The sequence below is a fragment of the Seriola lalandi genome, unplaced genomic scaffold (genome assembly GCF_002814215.2).
Source record: "Seriola lalandi dorsalis isolate HSWRI2012SDOR001 ecotype SW California unplaced genomic scaffold, Sedor1 jcf7180002054224, whole genome shotgun sequence".
Lineage (NCBI taxonomy): Eukaryota > Metazoa > Chordata > Actinopteri > Carangiformes > Carangidae > Seriola > Seriola lalandi.
The window spans coordinates 169,372-190,081 of NW_019524777.1; the positions used below are offsets into that span (position 1 = coordinate 169,372).

Here is a 20,710-nt window from a genome sequence, read left to right on the forward strand (position 1 = left end):
CCTAACATTATCTCACATCTCACTTTTTTAATGCCACAATTTTCCACCGATCACAAACAGAAAAAGACAGAAATGACTTAAATATTCTGTACATTTGTCCAACATCTCAGACATGAAAATGTCAGTCACTCTGTGAGAACAAATGTCTCTGTCTGGGTGGAAAAACACTTCCATCATTATCATCGTTGACACAAATGCTAATCCCTTTGCCATGTTAGCCATCTGTGGCTGAAGTGGTGGGGCAGAAATTACTGAGGAAAATGGACACAAATAAAATGCTAATTCACTGCAGGCTACAAGTGGCTCCCCTCCCTCTGCTCAGCTCGGGGGGCCTCCCGGTTCCCACACCACTTCCCTGTGTCTCTCCCAGGGTGCTGCTGGGATACCGGCGGCTGCTTCTAAGCCCGCAGCAGGGACGCAGCCCTCCCATTGGCTTGTCTTTGTTTGCCCCCACGCATGGTATTCATTGCCTGATTTGAATATATGCAAATGTTGCAATGGTGCCTCGTCAAACGAAACTCCCAACACTACTGTGGTGCCCTCCCCCTTACCCCGTCTCCCTTGATTTTCCCCGCTCTTTTCCTTTTTGTCTCTTTTCTAACTGCTGCCTCCTCTGCAGTGTGGGGGGGATAGCTGTGGGAACCTGCTATGGAGGGCCAGATCTGCTTTGTCACAGGGGATTTATTTAAAGGAAGAGTGAGACTCATGACCGTTAATTATCAGACATAAACATACTGTATATAATAAGGAAGAGACTACATAGAAGAAGGCTGTGAAGATGAATCACTGGTGATACACTGTCCTTTCACCTGGCCTGTCTTTACTGTAAACAGTCAAACCAAATATTGTGGTCATGAGTGTCATGTGACAGTACACTGAAAATGAATGCGTTTTTTCTTTTCAGTCTAGCAAATAGCGTGTGTCAGTCACATACGCAAACAAATACGTTGTGTCTTGCTGATTACATTTCAGTTATGGTAATTATCTAACATCTTGGATGTAGATTTTTGGTTTTGTAGACCAAGTATCTACTGTAAAAAAAGGCAAGAACCACCATGTCAGAGTCCTATTTTGTATAAATGGAAGGAAGTTGGAGTAGTATTAGTATCCCACACTTACCTTTTTTATTTCTGGAGCTACACTCTTTGTCTTGAGATTTAACAAGCCACATGTCACATCTGAGGTAGTTCTTCCTTTGTGCTGGTGTCAGTCACAGAGCTATAGCACAGTGTGTTTCTAACATAAATAAGCTTATATTGCGCAGTCACGCACAGACATACACAAAATTACAGACAAATGAAGCCTTTAAAACATGCAGTCCAATGGCCTCATGTCTGCATATTCACTGACTGTATCTGGCTCTGGTCTATTCCCGGACTCAGATTCAAACACGGGAGAATAAGCTCGGCTTGATTCTGCTGTAACGCGTTAAGCTGTTACTTTGGCTCGTCCTCACACAGATTCTGGATTTGGACGACATGAATGATTGCACACTTATACTGTAATTACGCAAATGTACGCTGCTAATTCTATTTCACTGAGTGTTTGAGTCCCCAGTTGCATAGATGATCCCATGGATGATCCACTGGCCAGCATGCACAGATGGGCGATGTACGTGCACACACACAAATATACAGTGTGTAAGTGTAATCTGGCACTTAATAGGCTATATTTAACACTATTTTCTCTTAACGCTCTGTGCCAATTGAAAATATGTTTGCACAAACGTACATTTACACTAAATTAACAAAGAAACATCTTACTGACACTGAAATGCAGCCCCTTTATCACAGTCTCTCACTCATTTATGTCACATCTTAAATCTCTTACTTGCCCCTTTTTATTCTTCATCTACATTTGTAGATTTAATTCTTATTCAGAGAAAATATATTTACTGATTGTGCTCATTCTTCATGAAAAGAGGAAATTGCTCATATTTTGCCAGTCCAGTACGCTGCTGCTCACAGGAGAGGCTTGCTAAATCCTCACCTATAAAAACACTTGACCAGTTCTGAATTTTCAAAACCACTTTTTCATGAAAAGTAAAAAGCCCAATAATTTGATCATGTTTTAAAATGAACATCTACATATCTATATTAATTTATTTATTAAAAGTCAAAGCTGGTGTGCTACGCACACTGTGATTTTTCATGGACAATCTCAAACACAAGTGAATCTGCGTCTAATTTTTTCACCTTGTCTCGGCATGTTGTTTTAAAGAAGACCACCTTGTACGTAAAGTTGTCTTACTGAGATTCGATAAAACCGATAGATTATAATTGATAAAATATTTGCAGCATTCCAAGAGCTTAAATGTGTTTGCAGGCCCCTCTCCTCCCCCAATGATTTTGCTCTGTGCATTAATGTGTTTTGAATGACAATCGTGCACACTGGCGCTGAGCTTGAACTTGACCGACGGAATTGCCTGGGAAAAGAGGCGCGACTTTGGCCCTTTGCTCCTCTCCTTTATGGAGTGGAGGCTGTTAAGACTGATGTCAGTGCTCATTAGCATAAACTTCAGCCTGTTCCCAATTAAACCAGGAAAGCAGTAAGAACACCAGTCTGTTTTCACATGGCGGGGAATGGACCAACATCTCTTCCTCACTCTGAGCAGGAAGGAGCAGAAGTAACTGACGAAATGTAAGTTGATAGGTTTAGTAGTTGGAACTGTGTTTAAAAATGTTATAGAATTTAAATTTATATTTTGACAATCATTACAATCAAGTAGATTTTTTTTTTCTAATTGAAAACACAGGATTGGTGTGTCTGTTCTTGACAGAGCTTGAATTAATCTATTCCAGATACACCTAGTAGATTCTGTCAATTTTTGCAAATATCTTTTATCTGAGTTTTGCTGTCCATGAAAGTGAGGATCGTTGATGTTGTAATGATGAACACATGACACCTACGTTTGTCTCTATCTTCCACCTGTAGTGCATAAACTGTGTGTTAGATATTTGCTGCATGACCCAGCATCTCTGACATCTTTCATGAGCCTGGAGACTGGAGTGTCAGTTGTGATTTTGTTCCAGGTATTGCTGATTCTTTATGGGTACACCGAGGTGCTGTTCCCTTGAAAGCATGTGCATTAGGCCAGCTGATCACTTCAGCTGATTGTATCTGCAGTTTAAGTTCCATTGTAAGAGTTCATGTCAGCCTAATGTAGGGGGCTGTAAGTGCCTCTCACACTGTTACTGTCCTGGTGACCGTCACTATTAGATTCTTCTTCTTCACCTGTTTAGGAATCTAACTGACTCCTTCATTAGTTTTTCTGTGAATTTCGGGTTTGTAAATGTAAAATGAGAGAGGAATTATATAATTTAAAAATAATGCATTTATTGCAAAATTTGTTACTAATTTTTAAACTGCCTAGCATTAGGAATGTATTTTATTCTCACTGAATAATTCTCTTTTAACCATGATATGTCAATTGCTGCTGAAATATGCAGCGTGTAACTGTAGGACTGAGAGAACCAATCAGATTTTACATTCTTTGAATCATAAAAACAGATCTATAATGTTACATCAGTAGCATAAATACCAGCAAGACATTCAAATTTCAGATGAGAGAGCACAGAGAGTCGTTGCTGCTCTTGATGTGAAGTTCAAAATGTTTTCTTTGGACACTAGTAAAGATGAAAATATCCAAGCTACAAATGTTTAGTCTTCACAAGGATTTTCTGCAGATATAAGAACACTAGGCTGTAAAATTAGACTTATTTGAGTAATACATATTTGAGGAATTTTACTAATAGTTCACAATTGTTCATTTTTGCCAATATTTATTTAGATTTGAGGATTTAAAATCCTTTGTAACACCACCTGGGATTACCAGACACCTCCACCATCACAAAACAACATATTACAATTAACTGCAGTGCTTAGGTGCTAATTTGGGAGCATGACAGAGGGAAGGACAAATATTTGCTCCCTGTTGGTCTTCATGTGCGACCTCTGACACGTTTATGTCCCTATGTCAGGTCAAGCCTCTTTGAAGATAAGCCATTACAATTCCCAGAAGTGGCCACTTGAATTGGTCAGTTATTAACAATTGAACTGAACAGGGCTCAGCGTGGTCATGCATGATGACATAACGGTCATACAAATTTGACAGACATGAATTGGCTTAAGGGGAAGGTGGAGGCAGTTTGAATGAAGAGAACAAGTATTCTAATGTTCCCGTGTGTGTTTATGTATTGTTAACTTATTTATTCAATACAAATGAAAAGATTTGACTCAAGTGTGACAAAAGCGTTAGGCCATTTATTTTGGTTTAAATTACATACATGTCAAATATCAGAAAACTTTTTATTTTAAAACTGAAAAAAAGATTTAAAAACTATCTTTATCATGTCAGTAAAAATTGCAATTTCCTGAGTGCCATAAAACGCACCAAACAGCATTTATGTAGATGGCGTTTAATAGACGAACATGGTGTGATTAATGCAATGTTTTTATGAAGGTCTTCAAGAGGGCACCATGCAGTCCCCCAGTCCTTTCTTCACAAAGAAAAAATATCAACAAAAACTTCTGTTGTAGTAAATTCAGAAACATTAAGCTAAATAAATCTCGACACCTCGACACTCGTTCAGAAAATGCCCATGCATTATCTTTGATCATTAGGATGGCACCATGTGTTTGGCTGAACTGTACGTTTTGTTGCCTTTAAAGGCCAAAATATTCCTACAATTCTCATTTCTGATATATTTTATAAGGATATTGTAGTTTAACAAATTCTTTGTATAACTATGTGACCCTGCCGAATTTTAAAGTGAAAGTGGAAACATTTTCGTCTTTTGCTGCAAAAAAAGGAGACTCCTATAGTTAATTACTCGGCTATACTTCCGTCATAAATCTAACATCTATTTAAGTAATCAGACTATTTATTTACTCACTATCCTGAAATGTAGAATTATATATTAATAGGCTCAATAAACCCAAATCATACTAAGATGAGGATGCACATGTTTCCCATTGTTTCGGAATCAAACTATAGGATTTACTGGCGATATTATTCTAAGAGCCTGAAATTATTATGACATAATTTCGGTTTTAAACGTAAACACAAGATTTGTGTGAGTCGTTAATGCGGTTTTAGAGCCTATGAGGAATTCATTCAACATCTTCTCATGTGTCTTTCCTTTCAAAAATGGAAACGCTGTCCTGCCGGAGACATAAAATTACACAAACACACGCAAATAAAAGCCACAACAACTCCTCTGTTATTTTTATACAGCCAAAACGTCCCATAATATTATCACACATTCTATATATTATTTTACAGCTCTGAGAGACACTGATGATAGCTTATTGTTTTAATAATATTTGAATGGCTGCAGGGTATAAGATTTCTCTGTTTGGTAGCACACTGCCTATTAATCCTATTAAGTTCTCTAGGGCGTCATTATTTCAAGGTGTTTCAAGGTATTTCAAGGTCACACGTTTTTCAGTAAATTTGTACAATTATAGAAAATAATGTCTTCTCTGCATCATCATCCGGGCCTATATACTAGGTTATTTTTTCGATATTACCATTCACTTATGCAGGGCTCTTGATCACGATAAATTATTTGTATTTTACACCTGTATTACCATTATACTCATTATTGATTAATAATTTTCAGATTTCATCAGCATTTCTTTAAGTTTGGATATATAAGCTAAGTAAAAAAGACAGGCCTGTCACTTCCTGCTTCACATTCACTTTATCTGCTGAGTTAGAAAATGTTAAACGTATATTTTACTGCATAAGTTTAGATGTTGTATTCTATATCGTTGTTTTTAGAAGGTTATATACCGTTTTATGGAGTTTTCAGCGTGGTGTGGATTTAGGCCATGCAGACCTTACACAGGCCTGAGCACCAGTGCTGCTTCTCAGCCAATAGATGTCACTGTTGAGCTCGAATAATCTCGATGTTCCCTGAGGTGTGTGATCATTATTATAGCCTGTTTTCTGTAATATGGAGTTTCTTTGACGCGCCAAACACTTTTGTCGTTACTTCCCATAATATACTTTATGTTATGCTTCAATTAAGGCTTTCTGGCAGAACTACTGTAGCTGTTTGCATGTTCAGGCCCCAGAAGGCCCAGTGAGGTGACTTTTATTTATGACCTTGTTCAAAAGATGCCGGTCCTTATAGAGTAAGAGTATGGACGTATAACAGGACTCTCTTGACTGTGACAATATATTTAAAACTCAACTGATAAACAGCTGATTGGTTAGATCTCTAGATCTCTGCACACTGGTGTGGCTCATAGAGAATAAAAGATAAACATAGGTGTCTATATAAAATAGAATATTTATCTATTTATTTAAACAATTTCTAAAGTCTACTAATAATAATGATAATAATAATAATAAATAAATAATAATAATAATAAGTAAATGAAGGTATAAATAAGAATAAAATATAAAGCCTAACAAAAACTGTGACCTATATAATCTTGAATATTCGGACCAAATGACAAACTAACCATTATTGTTCGTTAGATACATTTTTATCATGGTCCAGTTTTCACTCAGTTCTGAGACTCACACGTAGACCTCAAGACACAACACACACAACACACACATATACACACACTGAAGAAATGTTTATTCGGAAATTCAAAATGCGTTTTTTTCTTAAAAATAATGCCAGGAAATGAAGATCTGCCAATAAACGCAGCAGCAGCTGCAGCAGCGGCAGTAACGAAGTCTCAGCCTATAACACAAATCAGTCTAGTTGAGAACCCACGAACGAGCCTCGTTCTGTCCTATAAACCGTGGATCTCACACTCAGGCGTATTGGATAACATATTTGGAATAACCTATCCCTGCGCCTGACGTCAGCACGCAAACAATCACGTTCATTACAAGGGCTAGTTTTGCAGCACTCTGCGTTGGCTGTCCTCTGCATACATATACAGTCTGTATTTCTATTTTTACTGACCGAAGTCAGTAGTTTTACTCTTCCCTATAGTTGACATTTGGCACATGTGTCCACCGTGCGCTCTGTTACGCACAGGAAGGAGGGAGACGTCGCAACACGTAAAGCAACGTGACCCGCAGGAGCTCCGTGGAAGCAGCAGCTTCTGTTGGCGCTGCTGGGGCTGCGGCAAGAGCATCACACACATCGCTGCTGCGTGCTACGCTGTGTGATCGTGTCCAGCTCTCATAAATCGTTTCTTTTTTACGCAGTCGACCTATAAACGAATGGAAACTACAATATTGAAATCTGCAGCCGCTAGTGCCGGTTCATGCCTCGGTCTGTCTCGGTTCCCTCCTGCAAGCTGGTGGCACAGGTGCTTCAGTCAAGCAAGGTGCTGGTTTGGAGATCAGTTCTCAGTCGAGATCCCAATTCCCGCCGGCTTCACTGCCCGAAACTGACTCTGTGTCCGGGGGCATCAGGACATGTCTGTGCAGCTGACTGTGAGGAGCCAGGGGGGCGATGGAGTATGCTGAGGATGAGGAGTGCAGGTATCTTCTATATGGCACATGTGATAACACCCTATGCCAAGCAGCATGCTGCCAGGATGTGCCATGACATCATGTGGCATCGAGCTAAAGCTTTCCGATGCGTTCTTCCCTTGCGCCCGGTCCATCCAAGTTTTGGGTCTGCTGCATCTGTCTCCCAAAGGTCCTCAGTGGTGCCTTCCTCCACCCCTTTCTGCGCTCTCCCACCATGCAGCCACAGAGGATGTTAGACCCTCACCTCCTATCTCTATCAAACGCTGCCAAAATAGATATGCAACTATAAAGGGAGACGCGTCATTCAAACAGAACAATGGACACTGGTTAAACCGATAAATGTTTGGGTTTCTATACACGTCGTCCACGGTGGCCGGTGTGTGTGTGTGTGTGTGTGTGCGCACATGCATGAGTGTATGTGTGTTTGTGTGTGTGAGAGAGAGAGAGAGAGAGAGAGAGAGAAAGACGAGAGAGGGAGAGGGGGAGGGAGGGAGGGTAAGAGAGAGAAAGCAGGGGACCAGCGACGCAGCAGCTTCGCGCACACTGTCATCTGAGGCTGGTGAGGAGATGTTGGGATGCAGGAGCGGATGCTGGCAGCAGTATCGCCTCGGCCTCGGCTTGTGTCTGGTCACTGAAGCAACAGTAATGATTCTTTTTTTAAAACACACACTTCTGAGGGTTGGATCAGCTCAATGTGCAGATTTACTCTCAGTCAGTGAGGGCTTGTGTCGCTTGGCTTTCTCCCTGGACTTTGTGCTCTTTAGACTTAAGTTACACTTGAGAGATGACTGGTAGAAAGTTGCGTAAAAATACTGAGTGGACTTGAACCGGAGATGTCGGATTTACTCAAAAGTTTGTGGCTTGTAAGTATGTTTTTATGTTTATTTATGGATGTGCAATAGGTTATGAGACATGTGGATGCTTGGCTGTCTGTTATAGCATATTTTACCAACACTAATAATAATGATAATAATAATAATACTCTTAGTAAAATAAGTACGTTTTAAAAAAAAGTTATATAGAATAATTATGTTACATCCAATAGAGTTGACATAATGGTTAAAGTAAAACAGAATATTGCATTTCCAAATATAGTCTGAGTCTAAAATGCTGAGTGGCAGCAGGCTGCTCCATCCCATATTAGCGGGAGCATCCATTGAGCGGTGATGAGGCGGGCTGAGTGGCCCCAGAGCCAGCGTTTATAAAGCAAACAGTTGTGTGATTGTCAGCAGAGCCTGGGAAAATGTCCCCTTGGCTGGGAGGTGGAGGGACTTGACGCCAGAGCCTCTTGTTAAGAAGACTTGTGTGCTCCCAGACAGCATTGTGATGCTAATGAGCACCAGCACGTTGTTGAACTTGATGTTGACTTTTTTTCTTTCTTTCTTTGGGCGATTTTTCCCCCCTTTCTCTCTTTCTCTTTTTTTTTTTTTTGGTCACTTGTTTGTGGGAAAATCTTCTCCGGAGCTACAGTGTGAAATTAATTAACCAGGCCTTTGCAGCTGACTACAATAGAGAGCCACCAAATTCTTGGAAACTTAGAAAGTCACTTTGATTCGATTTTTTGGTGAGGTTTATTTTGCCAAAGATGCTCTAAAGACAGACACACAGCTCTCAGTGGGATTATTATGTAGGATTTACATCTGAATGGATGAGAATTTTTTTTTTTACAAAGGCAAAATCAACAAATTATTATATGTATTATTTTACAGTGTCATATTTGGTATTATATATAATGATAACATTTGGCCATAGAACATGTTCTTTGTCATTATGATGATCTGGATTATTATTGATAGACAAAATATATCAAACCAAAACATATAACACTTCAAGGGATAAAAAGATATGTCGTTCGTTCGTTCTTTCTTTCTTTCTTTCTTTCTGTCATTCTTTAATACACAGTGCAACAGGTGTAGGCCTACTGTAAATTGTATTGCTAGCACTGTAGCTTATTTACGTATATACTTAAAACACAATTTTATGTCACAAAAATATCAAACATAGGCCTCCAAGTTATATTAATTTTAAAGTGATTAAACTTTATTACGATATTTAATTTAAATTACTTGAGTAAACACAGTTTCACATAATAACTATATAAACACAATAAAAGTGAGAATCAGATGAAAATATTTAAATATAACATTATATTAGTTATGACAAAAAGGAAAAAAACAGTTGTGCTTATTGAAGTCTTTTTGCAGATTTAGACCGTCATTCGCAGTGTGATTTATTTAATCCTTCCTAAAAAAAAAAAACCCAAAAAACTCCAGTTAACTGCTGTGTTTCTGCTCTGTCTTTTGCACACTTTTGCACAAATTGTTTAGCTACTCGAACAGAATATGAAAATATTTTTCCACGTTTATACAGTCACTCGGTTTGAATTTCAAAATGCATTTAATTGTATCTTATTACATCAAATTGGGTTTAGATTTTCCTGAAGAAACCCAAACTACATCAGGGTGTTTTTTTTTTTCTTTAAACCCTTACATTTCAAAACAGCGATGTGAATGAATTTTATTCGTTTCAGCACCAGGGACAGAGACTGTACTTTTTGCCAGAGGAGCTGAAGCTCAGTCTCCGCCGCTTGTTTTAACACAAACACACTGTTTATATCATTTTAAAATCAAGCACTTTTTACATTTTATTTTCATCAGTAGTTTAAGTCACTGCTTGTGCATATTTTCTTGCTTTTCTTTTTGACTGTGACAGCAACAAGAGCGAAGGAAGAAATCCTTTTTCTCCTTGATGTCCTCTGATCCGCACACAGTGAATCCGCCGTGTTCAGCATCAGCATAAACAAAACAAGATGGCAGGTTTACAGAATGACAGGGTGACTGACGTTTGATTTTCTGAGATGTTAATGACAAAAAGCCTATTCCTAACAAGCAAGAGGGAAGTGAAAAGGTGAACAGGATGGAGAGACAGATTAGAATAGAATAGAATAGAATAGAAGTATTCAAGGTAAAGATGACCAGCTCGTTGTCACTGCACACCTTACTGTACTGTAGGTCTGACAGGACGTGACGCAGTCAGGGGGCGTGGTCAAATGAATACACGTGAAACTGATGAAAGACAGAACTGAGAGTCAATCAGTATTAATGTACAGTACAGTCATTTTTAAACAGAGGCAAAACACACACACACACACACACACACACACACACAGACACAACTTACTTGTTCACATATTTATTCATTCATTCTTTCCATTCTTTTTTCAGTCTAATATTTTTTCCTCTTAAGGTATACACATTCATAAATAATACAAATTATTGAAATGCTTTAATCAATGTTTTGAACAAAATTAAAAAAAGAATGACCATCTTATTTTGTAGTTTTTTTCCATTTAAGTTGAGATAATTTGAAATTAGTGGAAAATGGAAACTTTTTTTTTTTTTTTACCTTATATTTTTTAGTTTCTAAAATTCGGCTCATGAGAACCTCAGAATTAGCCTATGGATTTAGACAGAATGGGTTTTCATTTGCTTAACATGGGAACTCTCTTCTGCTATTGAACAGGTAGAGAAATACTGGGATTGTGGAAACCTGCAGTTTATTTCTAAGAATTTCCTCAAATGGCTCCGGAAATGTTTCCTCCCCATTGCAAAAACTTCTCTTTCCTACGCAGGCTTACAGTACACTGGCACAACTGATTCAAATACAAATGAAAAAAACTGTAGGTAAACGGCCACACTCAAGAATATCACTCGTCATTTCGCCTTTTGTGTCACCTGTAATTTTGAGTAAAATTACAGTCAGAATTTAGAATAAAATATTAGCACCCAGTGTGACCTGTACAGGACTCTATTCACGCTGCTGCTATAGATGACAAGCTAACACACCACAGGCTTTTAATGTTATAGCAGGAGAGGCTCATGCTTATTCCGTAATTAAACCTGCTGAGTATCATCTCCTTGTAGCTGCTTATAAAAAGATAAACACGGTGCAGTTTGAAGACTTTAGTAAAACAAATGCAAAAACATATTTACACAGAATAATAGATTATTCTTGTGAAAAAGAATAAAATCATTTATACTTTGAAAGAAGTATAAAGTTATAAATATTATACTGCTAATCCTTACCTTTTGCTATCGTAAAGCGCTGACCTGTGACCTGAAGATTGTTACCATTGCTTGTCCTTGTTTCTTTACGGGAGCAAACTTTTTAGTCAGACAGGGTGTGGCTGAAAGACGGATGGTTTATTGTCAAAAAACATGGCTAGGTATGTGATGTGTTGCCCAGAGCCCCATCCAGTCAGGTGATTGTGCTGCATGGTGTTGCACACTGTTGCACTCTGTTCCTCCATTTAGGACAAAGCTGCTGTGGTTACTGTTGATCTGAATATTGTTAGCTGCTGTGTGTATCCTGCTGTAGAGTACACTACAGTGCTGGTGGTGATTAAGACGTGGTGTATTCTCTGATTGGATCTTTTCTAGTGGATGACAGAAATTAAATTATTCCTAATCTTGTTGGAGGAGCTGGAGACCCTCCCAGTGGATTTTGGAAGGGACCTATAAGATCTCATTTTGAGATCCAACACCCGCCTACACAGGTGGCAGCTGTGTATGATGGTGGATCAGTTTGATAGCGTTTCAAAGCCTGTATCGTGATGTCTTCACGTTTTTTGTGAGTCTCCCCCTCCCTGCACTGTCTCTAAATTGTGTTTTCAGCTAATTTCCGTTGTATCGTCCTCATATCGCTCAGCCATGTGTGTGCCAATGAGCATGCCTAATTCTGTGGACTGTGCGCGTTTCCCCTGGCAGTCTGACCCTGAGGCCCCCGGGCGGCCCTCCACCTCCTGCGCCCCACATCTGACACTGTTATAGCCGACGCGCTTTCTCCTCTCTCTCATTTTCTCTTCCTCTGGCTGTGCTGCAGTGATATTTTGACAGCCCAGAATGGACGTTATCCCCGGCTTGTTCCTAAAGGATACACATACATACACTGATATCGCTGTGCGTAAAATGGGCTTTGTCTTCGCTATGTGCCGGCATTCCATATGGTCGAAGACAGGGAGCACCACGGCTAAAGAGAGCCGGGTATAGAGGCTCTCATCCCGGACTCAGTCTCGAAGAATACCCCGACCCGGCTGGATTGTTAATAATTTGTCCTATTCAATAACAAACCACACTCTGACTGTCCGATCATGGAAACGGCTGTTTCAAATAGACTGAATAAGTGAGTATGTTTATTCTCAGTTCAAACACTGTGTCACCGAGGGTAGACTGTTTAATAGAATATGTTATTCCAGCAACATGTTAGAATAATTTATTGAATAAAAAAAAAATACACTGTAGGTTAAATAATCTGCCTTGCCTGTGAGTTGCCCATCAGTAACCTTATTGTGCCAACACAGACATTAGACTTTACTGTTTAAAAAGATGTAAAATTGCAGTATTTTATCCTGACGTTTGTCTTGACGTTTATCTTTGATCTGCAGTTTTTTTTAATGCAGTGTCATTTACATTGAAAGGCTTAGCATTATAGCTGTCTTGAAAATACATATTTTATGGATCACAATAGCCTGGTCTTGGTGATTACAAAGGATTATAGAGGCTAGTTTGTCCTGCTTCGACTTGTCAGCATGTCACCAACTAATCCAAAGTGCACAGTGGCATCCAGTGAGGCTGGACTTGTTCCACTAGATCATGTCGTTGACATTTAGCTGGAAGCCCTTCTACTGTATAGGCCTGTGGTAGTTTATCATGCTTTCAAACAATTCATGGATTAATTCACTCAACGCGGAAACTATGGTCTATGGTCTGAGATGGGTCGATGTAAGCTGGCATTTCAAACAACAGTAAACTGGTTGTTTGCGAGGGGCTGTCGCGTGTTCTTTTAAGGAACATTGTCTTTTGTCTCTGCTTATGACTTGTGTTATCACTGGGACTTGACATGGTGTTGCTATTGTATATTGTATTGCGTGGGGCCTAGTTTTCCTGTTATGCCTATAGCTGTCCATGGATGACAGGTAGATGTGTCATCATCTTCCTGCAGCTGGATGACTTCACCCTGCAGATGCTCGTCGGGGCTCACGGTTGCGTTGGAGGGAAGTTCACCAGTGTTAGATGAAGGCGTGAATCCATAATCATCAGAGACTGTAGTGTAATGGCTAGAAAGGGTCACTTTTGTTGAAACTAATAGGCTACACTTTGTAACCTATCGCTGTTGTCATGTTGATGGAGGCAATGGTTTGCACATTTTTTTCAACTTTGGTCTCCCCTTACATCATTGCTCTTACATTTCTGGGCTGTTCGAAAGCATGCCGGGGACATGGTTGACATAAAAGACACATGTCAGAGAAAGCTTATGCTTAAAGACAATAATAAAAGAGGGTATTATTTTGACTATAACCTGCTTTGTGCATGTCGGCAGTTACGTGTGTACATTGAGAGAGAGAGAGAGAGAGAGAGAGAGAGAGAGAGAGAGAGAGAGAGAGATGCGCATGCAGGCGGAATGCAATGGCTCCATGTGACCACAACACAAGCAGCTCCAGCAGGCGGCGGCCCCTTTAAGAGACGTGGGTTAGTTTTTCTCTTTGGTTATCTAGCTGTATGAGTTTATGTAATATCATAAAGCTAGAGAACCGAATGTATAAACTAATTCTGCAGTCGTCACGGCGGAGCGAGCCGGAACCGGGACCGACGTGGAGAGGAGAGAAGAGGGGAGTGGGGGGGGTGGGGGGTACTGCCGGAGTGGATGGATGGATGCAGCCTGCACGGAGGACTGGAAGCCCGCGGCAGCGTTCGTGCATCGCACCGCCAAACGCCTCCTGCTTCCTTGGACGTATATGGATGCAGAGGAGAACGCCGCCCAAAAAAAACACACGGATTCATAGCGATAGGTTTCTTTAATGAGGGATGATAGGAGTGACAGTAGTTAGCAGCCAGAGACAGGCTCCATTCATAGAGTGGTGATGATGATGAGGAGGAGGAGGAGGAGGAGGCGACTCAGCAGTGATGTTTCTGCTGTTTCTCTTAATGGAACATAACTGCCTTTTAGTCACAAGATTGTAGCTTAAACCAGCATGTTTTAGATGCTTGTCTGGTGATTGTGTAGTTAGTTGGATGCTGATAAGGAGGAGGCGCTATGAACATGGTTTGCAGTTGGAAGAGGCACCTGATTGGACGACTCCAGGGAGTCACGTGTTCCACCAGTAGCCCCTATAACCCTATGCTTCTTGTCTATCTATGTAGTGGTATAGAAATGGCTTTAACAGTCAAAGCTGATGTACCTGCAGCCAGCTCTCATCAGTATTTGCAAGGTGCTGTGCCTCTGCAAATGCATGTAGCTTTGTGTGTCTAAAAAGTTGATGGTGGAAGCTTTACTGTGCTATGTCACACCACACTGAATTAGTTTGTTTTCAGTAGGAGATCTTTTAATGCACTTTGACCAAACTGTACTACTGCTGGATGCAATAGCAAAAAGTCCCTCTATCAGGTGCATTCTCATGACTGTTACTGTAAAGCAAAGGTCAGGATGACTAGAAGTTCATCAAAGTAATATGTCACAGGTTATGGAGTGGAGAAGAGGACAATATTGTGATTCAGTAGGTGTTTGTCAAAGGGATCATTTTATATCCGTGGATTTCGTTTGATTGATGCCCTTATTAAGAACAGCTTCAGGCCTCATGCACATGAAGGACAGAACAAAACGATGGCACACCCTGCTGAGAGAAATGGAAACAACACAGGCATTCACATTATTCTCATAGTTCACAGGATGAAAACAATATGTTACAAATTGGTTGCTGCCACTAAGCAGTATTTTTCTAATGAAGGATATCGCTGTCGTGTCAACATACACAAATGCCACATTTTGCTGATAAGCGTGTTTCCATTGGTGGCAGACAGTAGAAGGCCAAGCAGAGATTTTGGAGGCAGCATTAAGGCAGGGTCGGTCGGGTCGTCCAGAGACCGGGCTGATTTTCAGGCCTGTTTTATAATGCTGTTTGGGCTGCTCATCATCTGTTCTTTCCCCCCTCTCCATCAGAGTCAGAGAGGAGCTCCTGTCTGGTTCCAGGACTGCCTGAGTGATAGGATGTACTCTGAGTGGAGCCTGTTGAATTTTAAACAAGCCAATTCTGTGTTAGCTGCTAAAGCTGTATCTGCTGTGTGGTGGCTCTGTGCTCTGCACGGTGGAGGATGTGTGAGTCGGTAACGCCACAGAGCCTGGTGCTGCTGTTTGTAGGCCCCAGCTTACTGCGTCACCAACCAGGGCAGGATGGAGAAGGAGCTAATATGGACCTAGCTAGGAAATATGTCTGCTCTCACATTGAGCTGTGCTGTCCTTGTGCCATATTGTTTTATGTGTTATTTGTTAGTGTGAGCGTGTTCAAGTGCAAATGTATGCCATGCACGAGTGTGACCAGCAACAACAGGCTATGCAATTGTAATTATGATGATATCAATGATAATTTCAGGCTATTAGTATGAGCTGTGCAGTTATACCTGGTAGTTTAATAGCGCATGGCACAAATTAATGTTTTCATTAGGAAAACACTGCAGGAGTGCCAGGTTACCTGTGTCTCAATTTTGATGTGAAATAAAATGGTAAACTGTAATGTCCCACTGAGACAATATCTTTGTAATACGCAAAACAGATTGTTTTAGCTGGAACATCCCATGTGGTCTTTGTAGTCACAGTATTGTGATTTTATAAACACAAAACTTGAAAATTAGTCATAATTTAGGTAGATTTGTGCTGAATTTTACCCAGTATATTGCAAATGCACGTCCCTGGTGTAAACCTAAAGCATTTATAATACAGCACGTTGTGATATGATTTGACAATGGCGTTTCGATTATACCTTCCACCCATCTTTTCCCCTTGTTGCAATAGGAATTAATGCATTGCTGAGGGGTAATAAATGGAGGATATGGGGAGAGCCCTTTGAGATTGAAATGCAGTCTGGCGAGTGACAGAGAGGCAGGCTAGACGTCAGTTTTCCCACATTAATATGTGTCTGTCTGGGCCCTCTCCACCATCAGGAGGCCCTCAACACCAGATGGAGCCCAGTCTAGTCTAGGTCTAGCCTACCAACACCTGCCATAAGGCTGCATTACACTTTCCATTGTCTTGCGCAGTGATTTCTCCATTTACACATCTATTTGAAATTTTATTGTTTCACCAGCTCAAATGTATTCTGCGTTCTGTTACAATATAAGAATTAACAAACAAAAAAGTGAGAAAATAGGGTTGAAAATGGCGTAGAGGTGAGAATATAACAAAGTAGGAGAGATGTGTTTATGCATGCACGTCGTGCCTTTCTAACCAAACCTGTCATGTCTGTAGCCTTTCCTGCTGAAGCCTAGATATGTCAGTACGTCCCCCCCCATCTCTCTCAGTCTTCCTTCACCACTCTCTCTTTCTCTGCACTGTATTGATAATATTTTCATGTTTTAGCTCTGGATGTTGCATAAGGGCGAGTGTTGCTTGTTGACAAAGATGTTTGAACAAAGCAGCCACCCCATATGCTGTCCTATACCAAGCAGAGCCATTGTTTCAGGTTTACAACCCTGCTGCATTTCCAAGCTACCATCCTATAGATGTTATCTTGTTTGTGTCACACTCGGCCTCTAGATTGCAGCGCTCTGTGTGTATGAGTGTGTGTGTGCACATGTTATTGTACATTTGTACATGTGCCTCTGTGCATGTGTTTACGTGTGTGTTTCAGCACGTTGTTACTGCACCCTTGCTGCCTCATTTTTCGTCTCTACAGAGTACTATAAACATGACAGCTTACTGTTGATCACAGAATAGGTCTTTTTTACCGTGTGGCATCAGCCTGCACAGTTTTGTTGTTTTACTAGCCCTCAGAACTGCGCTCAAGATCCCGGCATGTGACTTGTATTATTGCAAAAGCTGCCACTGTGATTTTTCTCATTATGTAGAAAGTTACTGAATTTCTGATTCAGAGTAGATCCTAGAAAGATTTTTCCCATGGTTCTCTTCATTTTATAATGCTTGAAGAGGGGTATTTCTCTCAGTGGATTTGTCTAAAATTTATTTTGAAATTATTATTTAAGCTATTTGTATATGACTTTTATTTTCACAGTTATTATCAATATTAATTATTACATTTTTTTTTCTTTCAAACATGACACAATTCATGAATCACAGTTTGTGGTCTATTCAACTCCATATCATCAAAATCCATATTCCAGCGTTATCAATTTTCTATTATCATTTTACCTTGAATTGCAATGGCCTATATAAAGCTCTACTCTGAACTTATGAATTCTGGGTTTGGTAGCCTAGCAACAGCCTCTGACCCATGCAAGGGAAAGAGAAAAAAAATTGAAAGGCTGACATGCAGGCTTTAAACCCATAAAGGTTTTCAGCGGATGTAATCTTTGAGTATTTTGTGTAATTGCTTGTGAAGTGTGTGTGTGTGTGCGTGTGTGTGTGTGTGTGTGTGTGTGTGTGTGTGTCTTTGTGTGTGTGCGTGTGTGTGTGTGTGGGGAAAAGATTGGTATTGTTATGCATTTACCGCTGACAGTTCAAATAATAAATGTTACAAAGTTTCCACTTATGTTTTTTTTATTTTCAGATATTACAGTATGTATAATTACTATTTATCACTCTACTAAGACAAATTAAAGGGGGTTTTCTTTTGATTATATTAAATGCAAAATGAAACTATTATCATTACGTGTTAAATATTATAGATTTAGCCATCAACTTTTCCTGTTTTCTTTTTCCAGTTGTTGTAAATTGTAAATAATAGTATTTCTATATCAACAGAAGCGCAGATAATTTAAGGACGTGTCAAACAAAATTCAATTCAAAATTTGACACATTTAATTGATGATTTAATTTTTAATCTCATTTTATTTTTAAGTCAAAATACAAAAGATCTTGTCTGTAGAATGTCAGGTAATGTTATCCTCTAAACAATATTAGAATTTAAAGACAAAAGTTTATTTTTTAAATCAATGTCACATGCCTCAAAGCTTTCCTATGACAGAGGATTTCAAGTGTGGCCACAAAGGTTATTGTGCTGAAATTCATTTGTGCTCAAGAACACAGTGTGTAAGAGAGAATAAAGTTGAATCAGACACATTGGGGACTGAGGTTATGACCTGCTGCTGGAATGAACCCTCTCTTAACTGAACGCTTTCTGTTTTTGCAGAAATCTGTAGAGTGCAGACAGAGGTGCTGCTCCAAGGAGCTGACATCACCCACTGGGTCCGAAAGAGGCTTCATCGCTTCAACGTTACAGGTGAGACTTTAAAAGAATCCTCTTCGGGGTACTATCACACACTCACACCACTGTGCTAATGATTCGTAAACACACTTGAACTTGAACTATTCATGCACTTCTTTCACATAATTGTACTTGAACGGATGAACCTGTTTGTTCTGAGGGCTGAAAAGTAACAGTGCACATTAAAAAGTTAGATTTCTTAAAATGTATTTCATCAGTGGCGAGTCAGTGGTGAGGTTGACGTGCCTCTCAAATTTTACATTATACTCTCTCTTGTTTGCTTTCCTCACCCTCTCAGCAGCTTTATAATGTGTGATCCAAACTGTTAGATCCTTAGGTTTTGGCAGATAAGACACAGGGCGGCCACTTTGTGTAATCTATATATTAATTCCTTTGTCCATGTTTTTGTATCCCCTTAAGGATACGGAAAGGGGGTGGGCTTTGACCTGATGTGTGTGCAAGGTGTGCTCATGTGGAAAGACTGCCACGGTGGCAAAGTCGCTCACTCAACTAATTCCCTCTTTTTGGCCCTCTCTGCACACCCCCCCTCCCAACTTCTTACTTTTCTGTCCTCTGCACTGTGTCCAAACCTTTCACCCCCATCCACACTCACATCCACACTCACACTCAGAGAAACATCTCTTTTTTAAGTTTGTTGCAGCCATTCTCTGTATTTTTTTAGTTTGCAGAAAAGTCTCAAGATGCACCTCAATACCTCTGTGAATTTTGCTGCAGTTCTCCAGGGACACATGTAGTGTAACACAGAGGGGGGAAAAAAACTATACTTCTTTCCCCAACACACACCATTTCTGGTGTCAGCATTTTTTCTCACATAGTAAAGGAGCACTACTATTATTTATACTCAATTTCCTTTTTTGTTTTATTGTCGGAATGTAGCAGATTTTTGGCTGTTTTAAGAATTAGATACTATCCAACTTATCACAGTATATATGTTATCATAAACTAGTATCCACAGAAAGCCTTGACCCCAGCCATCACTTAGTCTGCTAACTAGTAGGCAAAACCTTGCAAGCTGTGTTTTTTTATAAAAGCATATAATGTTGAAGATGATGGAGGGCCGAAACCAGAAGTACGCGACTCACTTACTTTCCTCCCAGCTTCCCTCTCAGTGTTGAGTGACACGACTAAAGATTAGCTTCTGCTATCCTAACAGCTGCTATAGCGGGCCATCAAGGCCGAGGACGATGCTCAGCTCGTGCATGTTCAACCTCCTGCGGAGAACAAAGTAGATGGAGTGATGGAGGCAGCTTTGGAAAGCGGAGGAGAGGGAGATGAAGCCCCATCCGCAGAGATTGAGGTCCGTCATCAGGGAGAAACAGAAGAAGTGATTTTTTTTTTATTTCCCTCCAGGGTTAGATGAGCGTTCTGTGACATTGGCCTAGTTCTATATCAGCATGCCCCCCCAGAGAAGAGGTTGCGTTTGAGAATCAGACAAGGGAAGATCAGAGGAGATTTCACAGCCTGTGGCTATCCTCCTCCATCGCGTTCGACCACCTCTTAAACCTCTTTCGCTTTGCTTCAACTCGATGAGGGCTGCCGGTCTACTTAGTCAATATCATATCCACAAACTAGATAAATCGATGCAAACAAGCTTTGGTTAGACTCGGGCTTTAGAAGTGGAGGCATAGCTACAGGCAAAGTTTGATGCAGAGACACATCAATCCAGAAGTGACATTCTTCACGTCCTCTTTATATTCATAACAGTAATTAAGTCCTACAACACATGGGTCTGCATTCACACCTTGTTCTACCCTTACAGGACTCATATACAGTATGTGCCCTTGCTACAATTGTTCCTATAGGAAGCTGGGGGATGTGTGATTTCACACATAGCAGTGTTTCTTCCACAGCTGAGCACACTCATGTATATGGAAAGACTTGCAGAGAGGGAAGCAGTAATCCGCTCATTTACAGTACCTCAGATCCTGTCTGCCATCTCTCTCTCTTATTCTCTCATACTCTCTCTCTCAAACACACAAACACACATACCTCAGTGCACCGTATCTCCTCCCTCCACAGCCCCCCCC

At 40.2% G+C, this 20,710-nt stretch overlaps 1 protein-coding gene across 4 annotated transcripts in view; it reads left to right on the forward strand.

The window, feature by feature from the left end:
- The first annotated feature begins 2,577 nt into the window (after positions 1–2,577).
- Positions 2,578–20,710, forward strand: part of LOC147819218 (uncharacterized) — a 44,346-nt gene continuing 26,213 nt past the window's right edge. For 2 of the 4 annotated variants that reach the window (XM_087173448.1, XM_087173447.1), the window contains exons 1-2: positions 6,582–7,459; positions 18,588–18,677. In XM_087173448.1, coding sequence (XP_087029574.1) covers positions 7,240–7,459; positions 18,588–18,677 — 310 coding nt within the window. In that variant the 5' untranslated portion in view covers positions 6,582–7,239. Of the gene's footprint in view, positions 2,641–6,581; positions 7,460–8,024; positions 8,314–18,587; positions 18,678–20,710 lie in introns of those variants that run through there. The other 2 variants (XR_015437124.1, XR_015437123.1) reach the window with 2 other exon arrangements.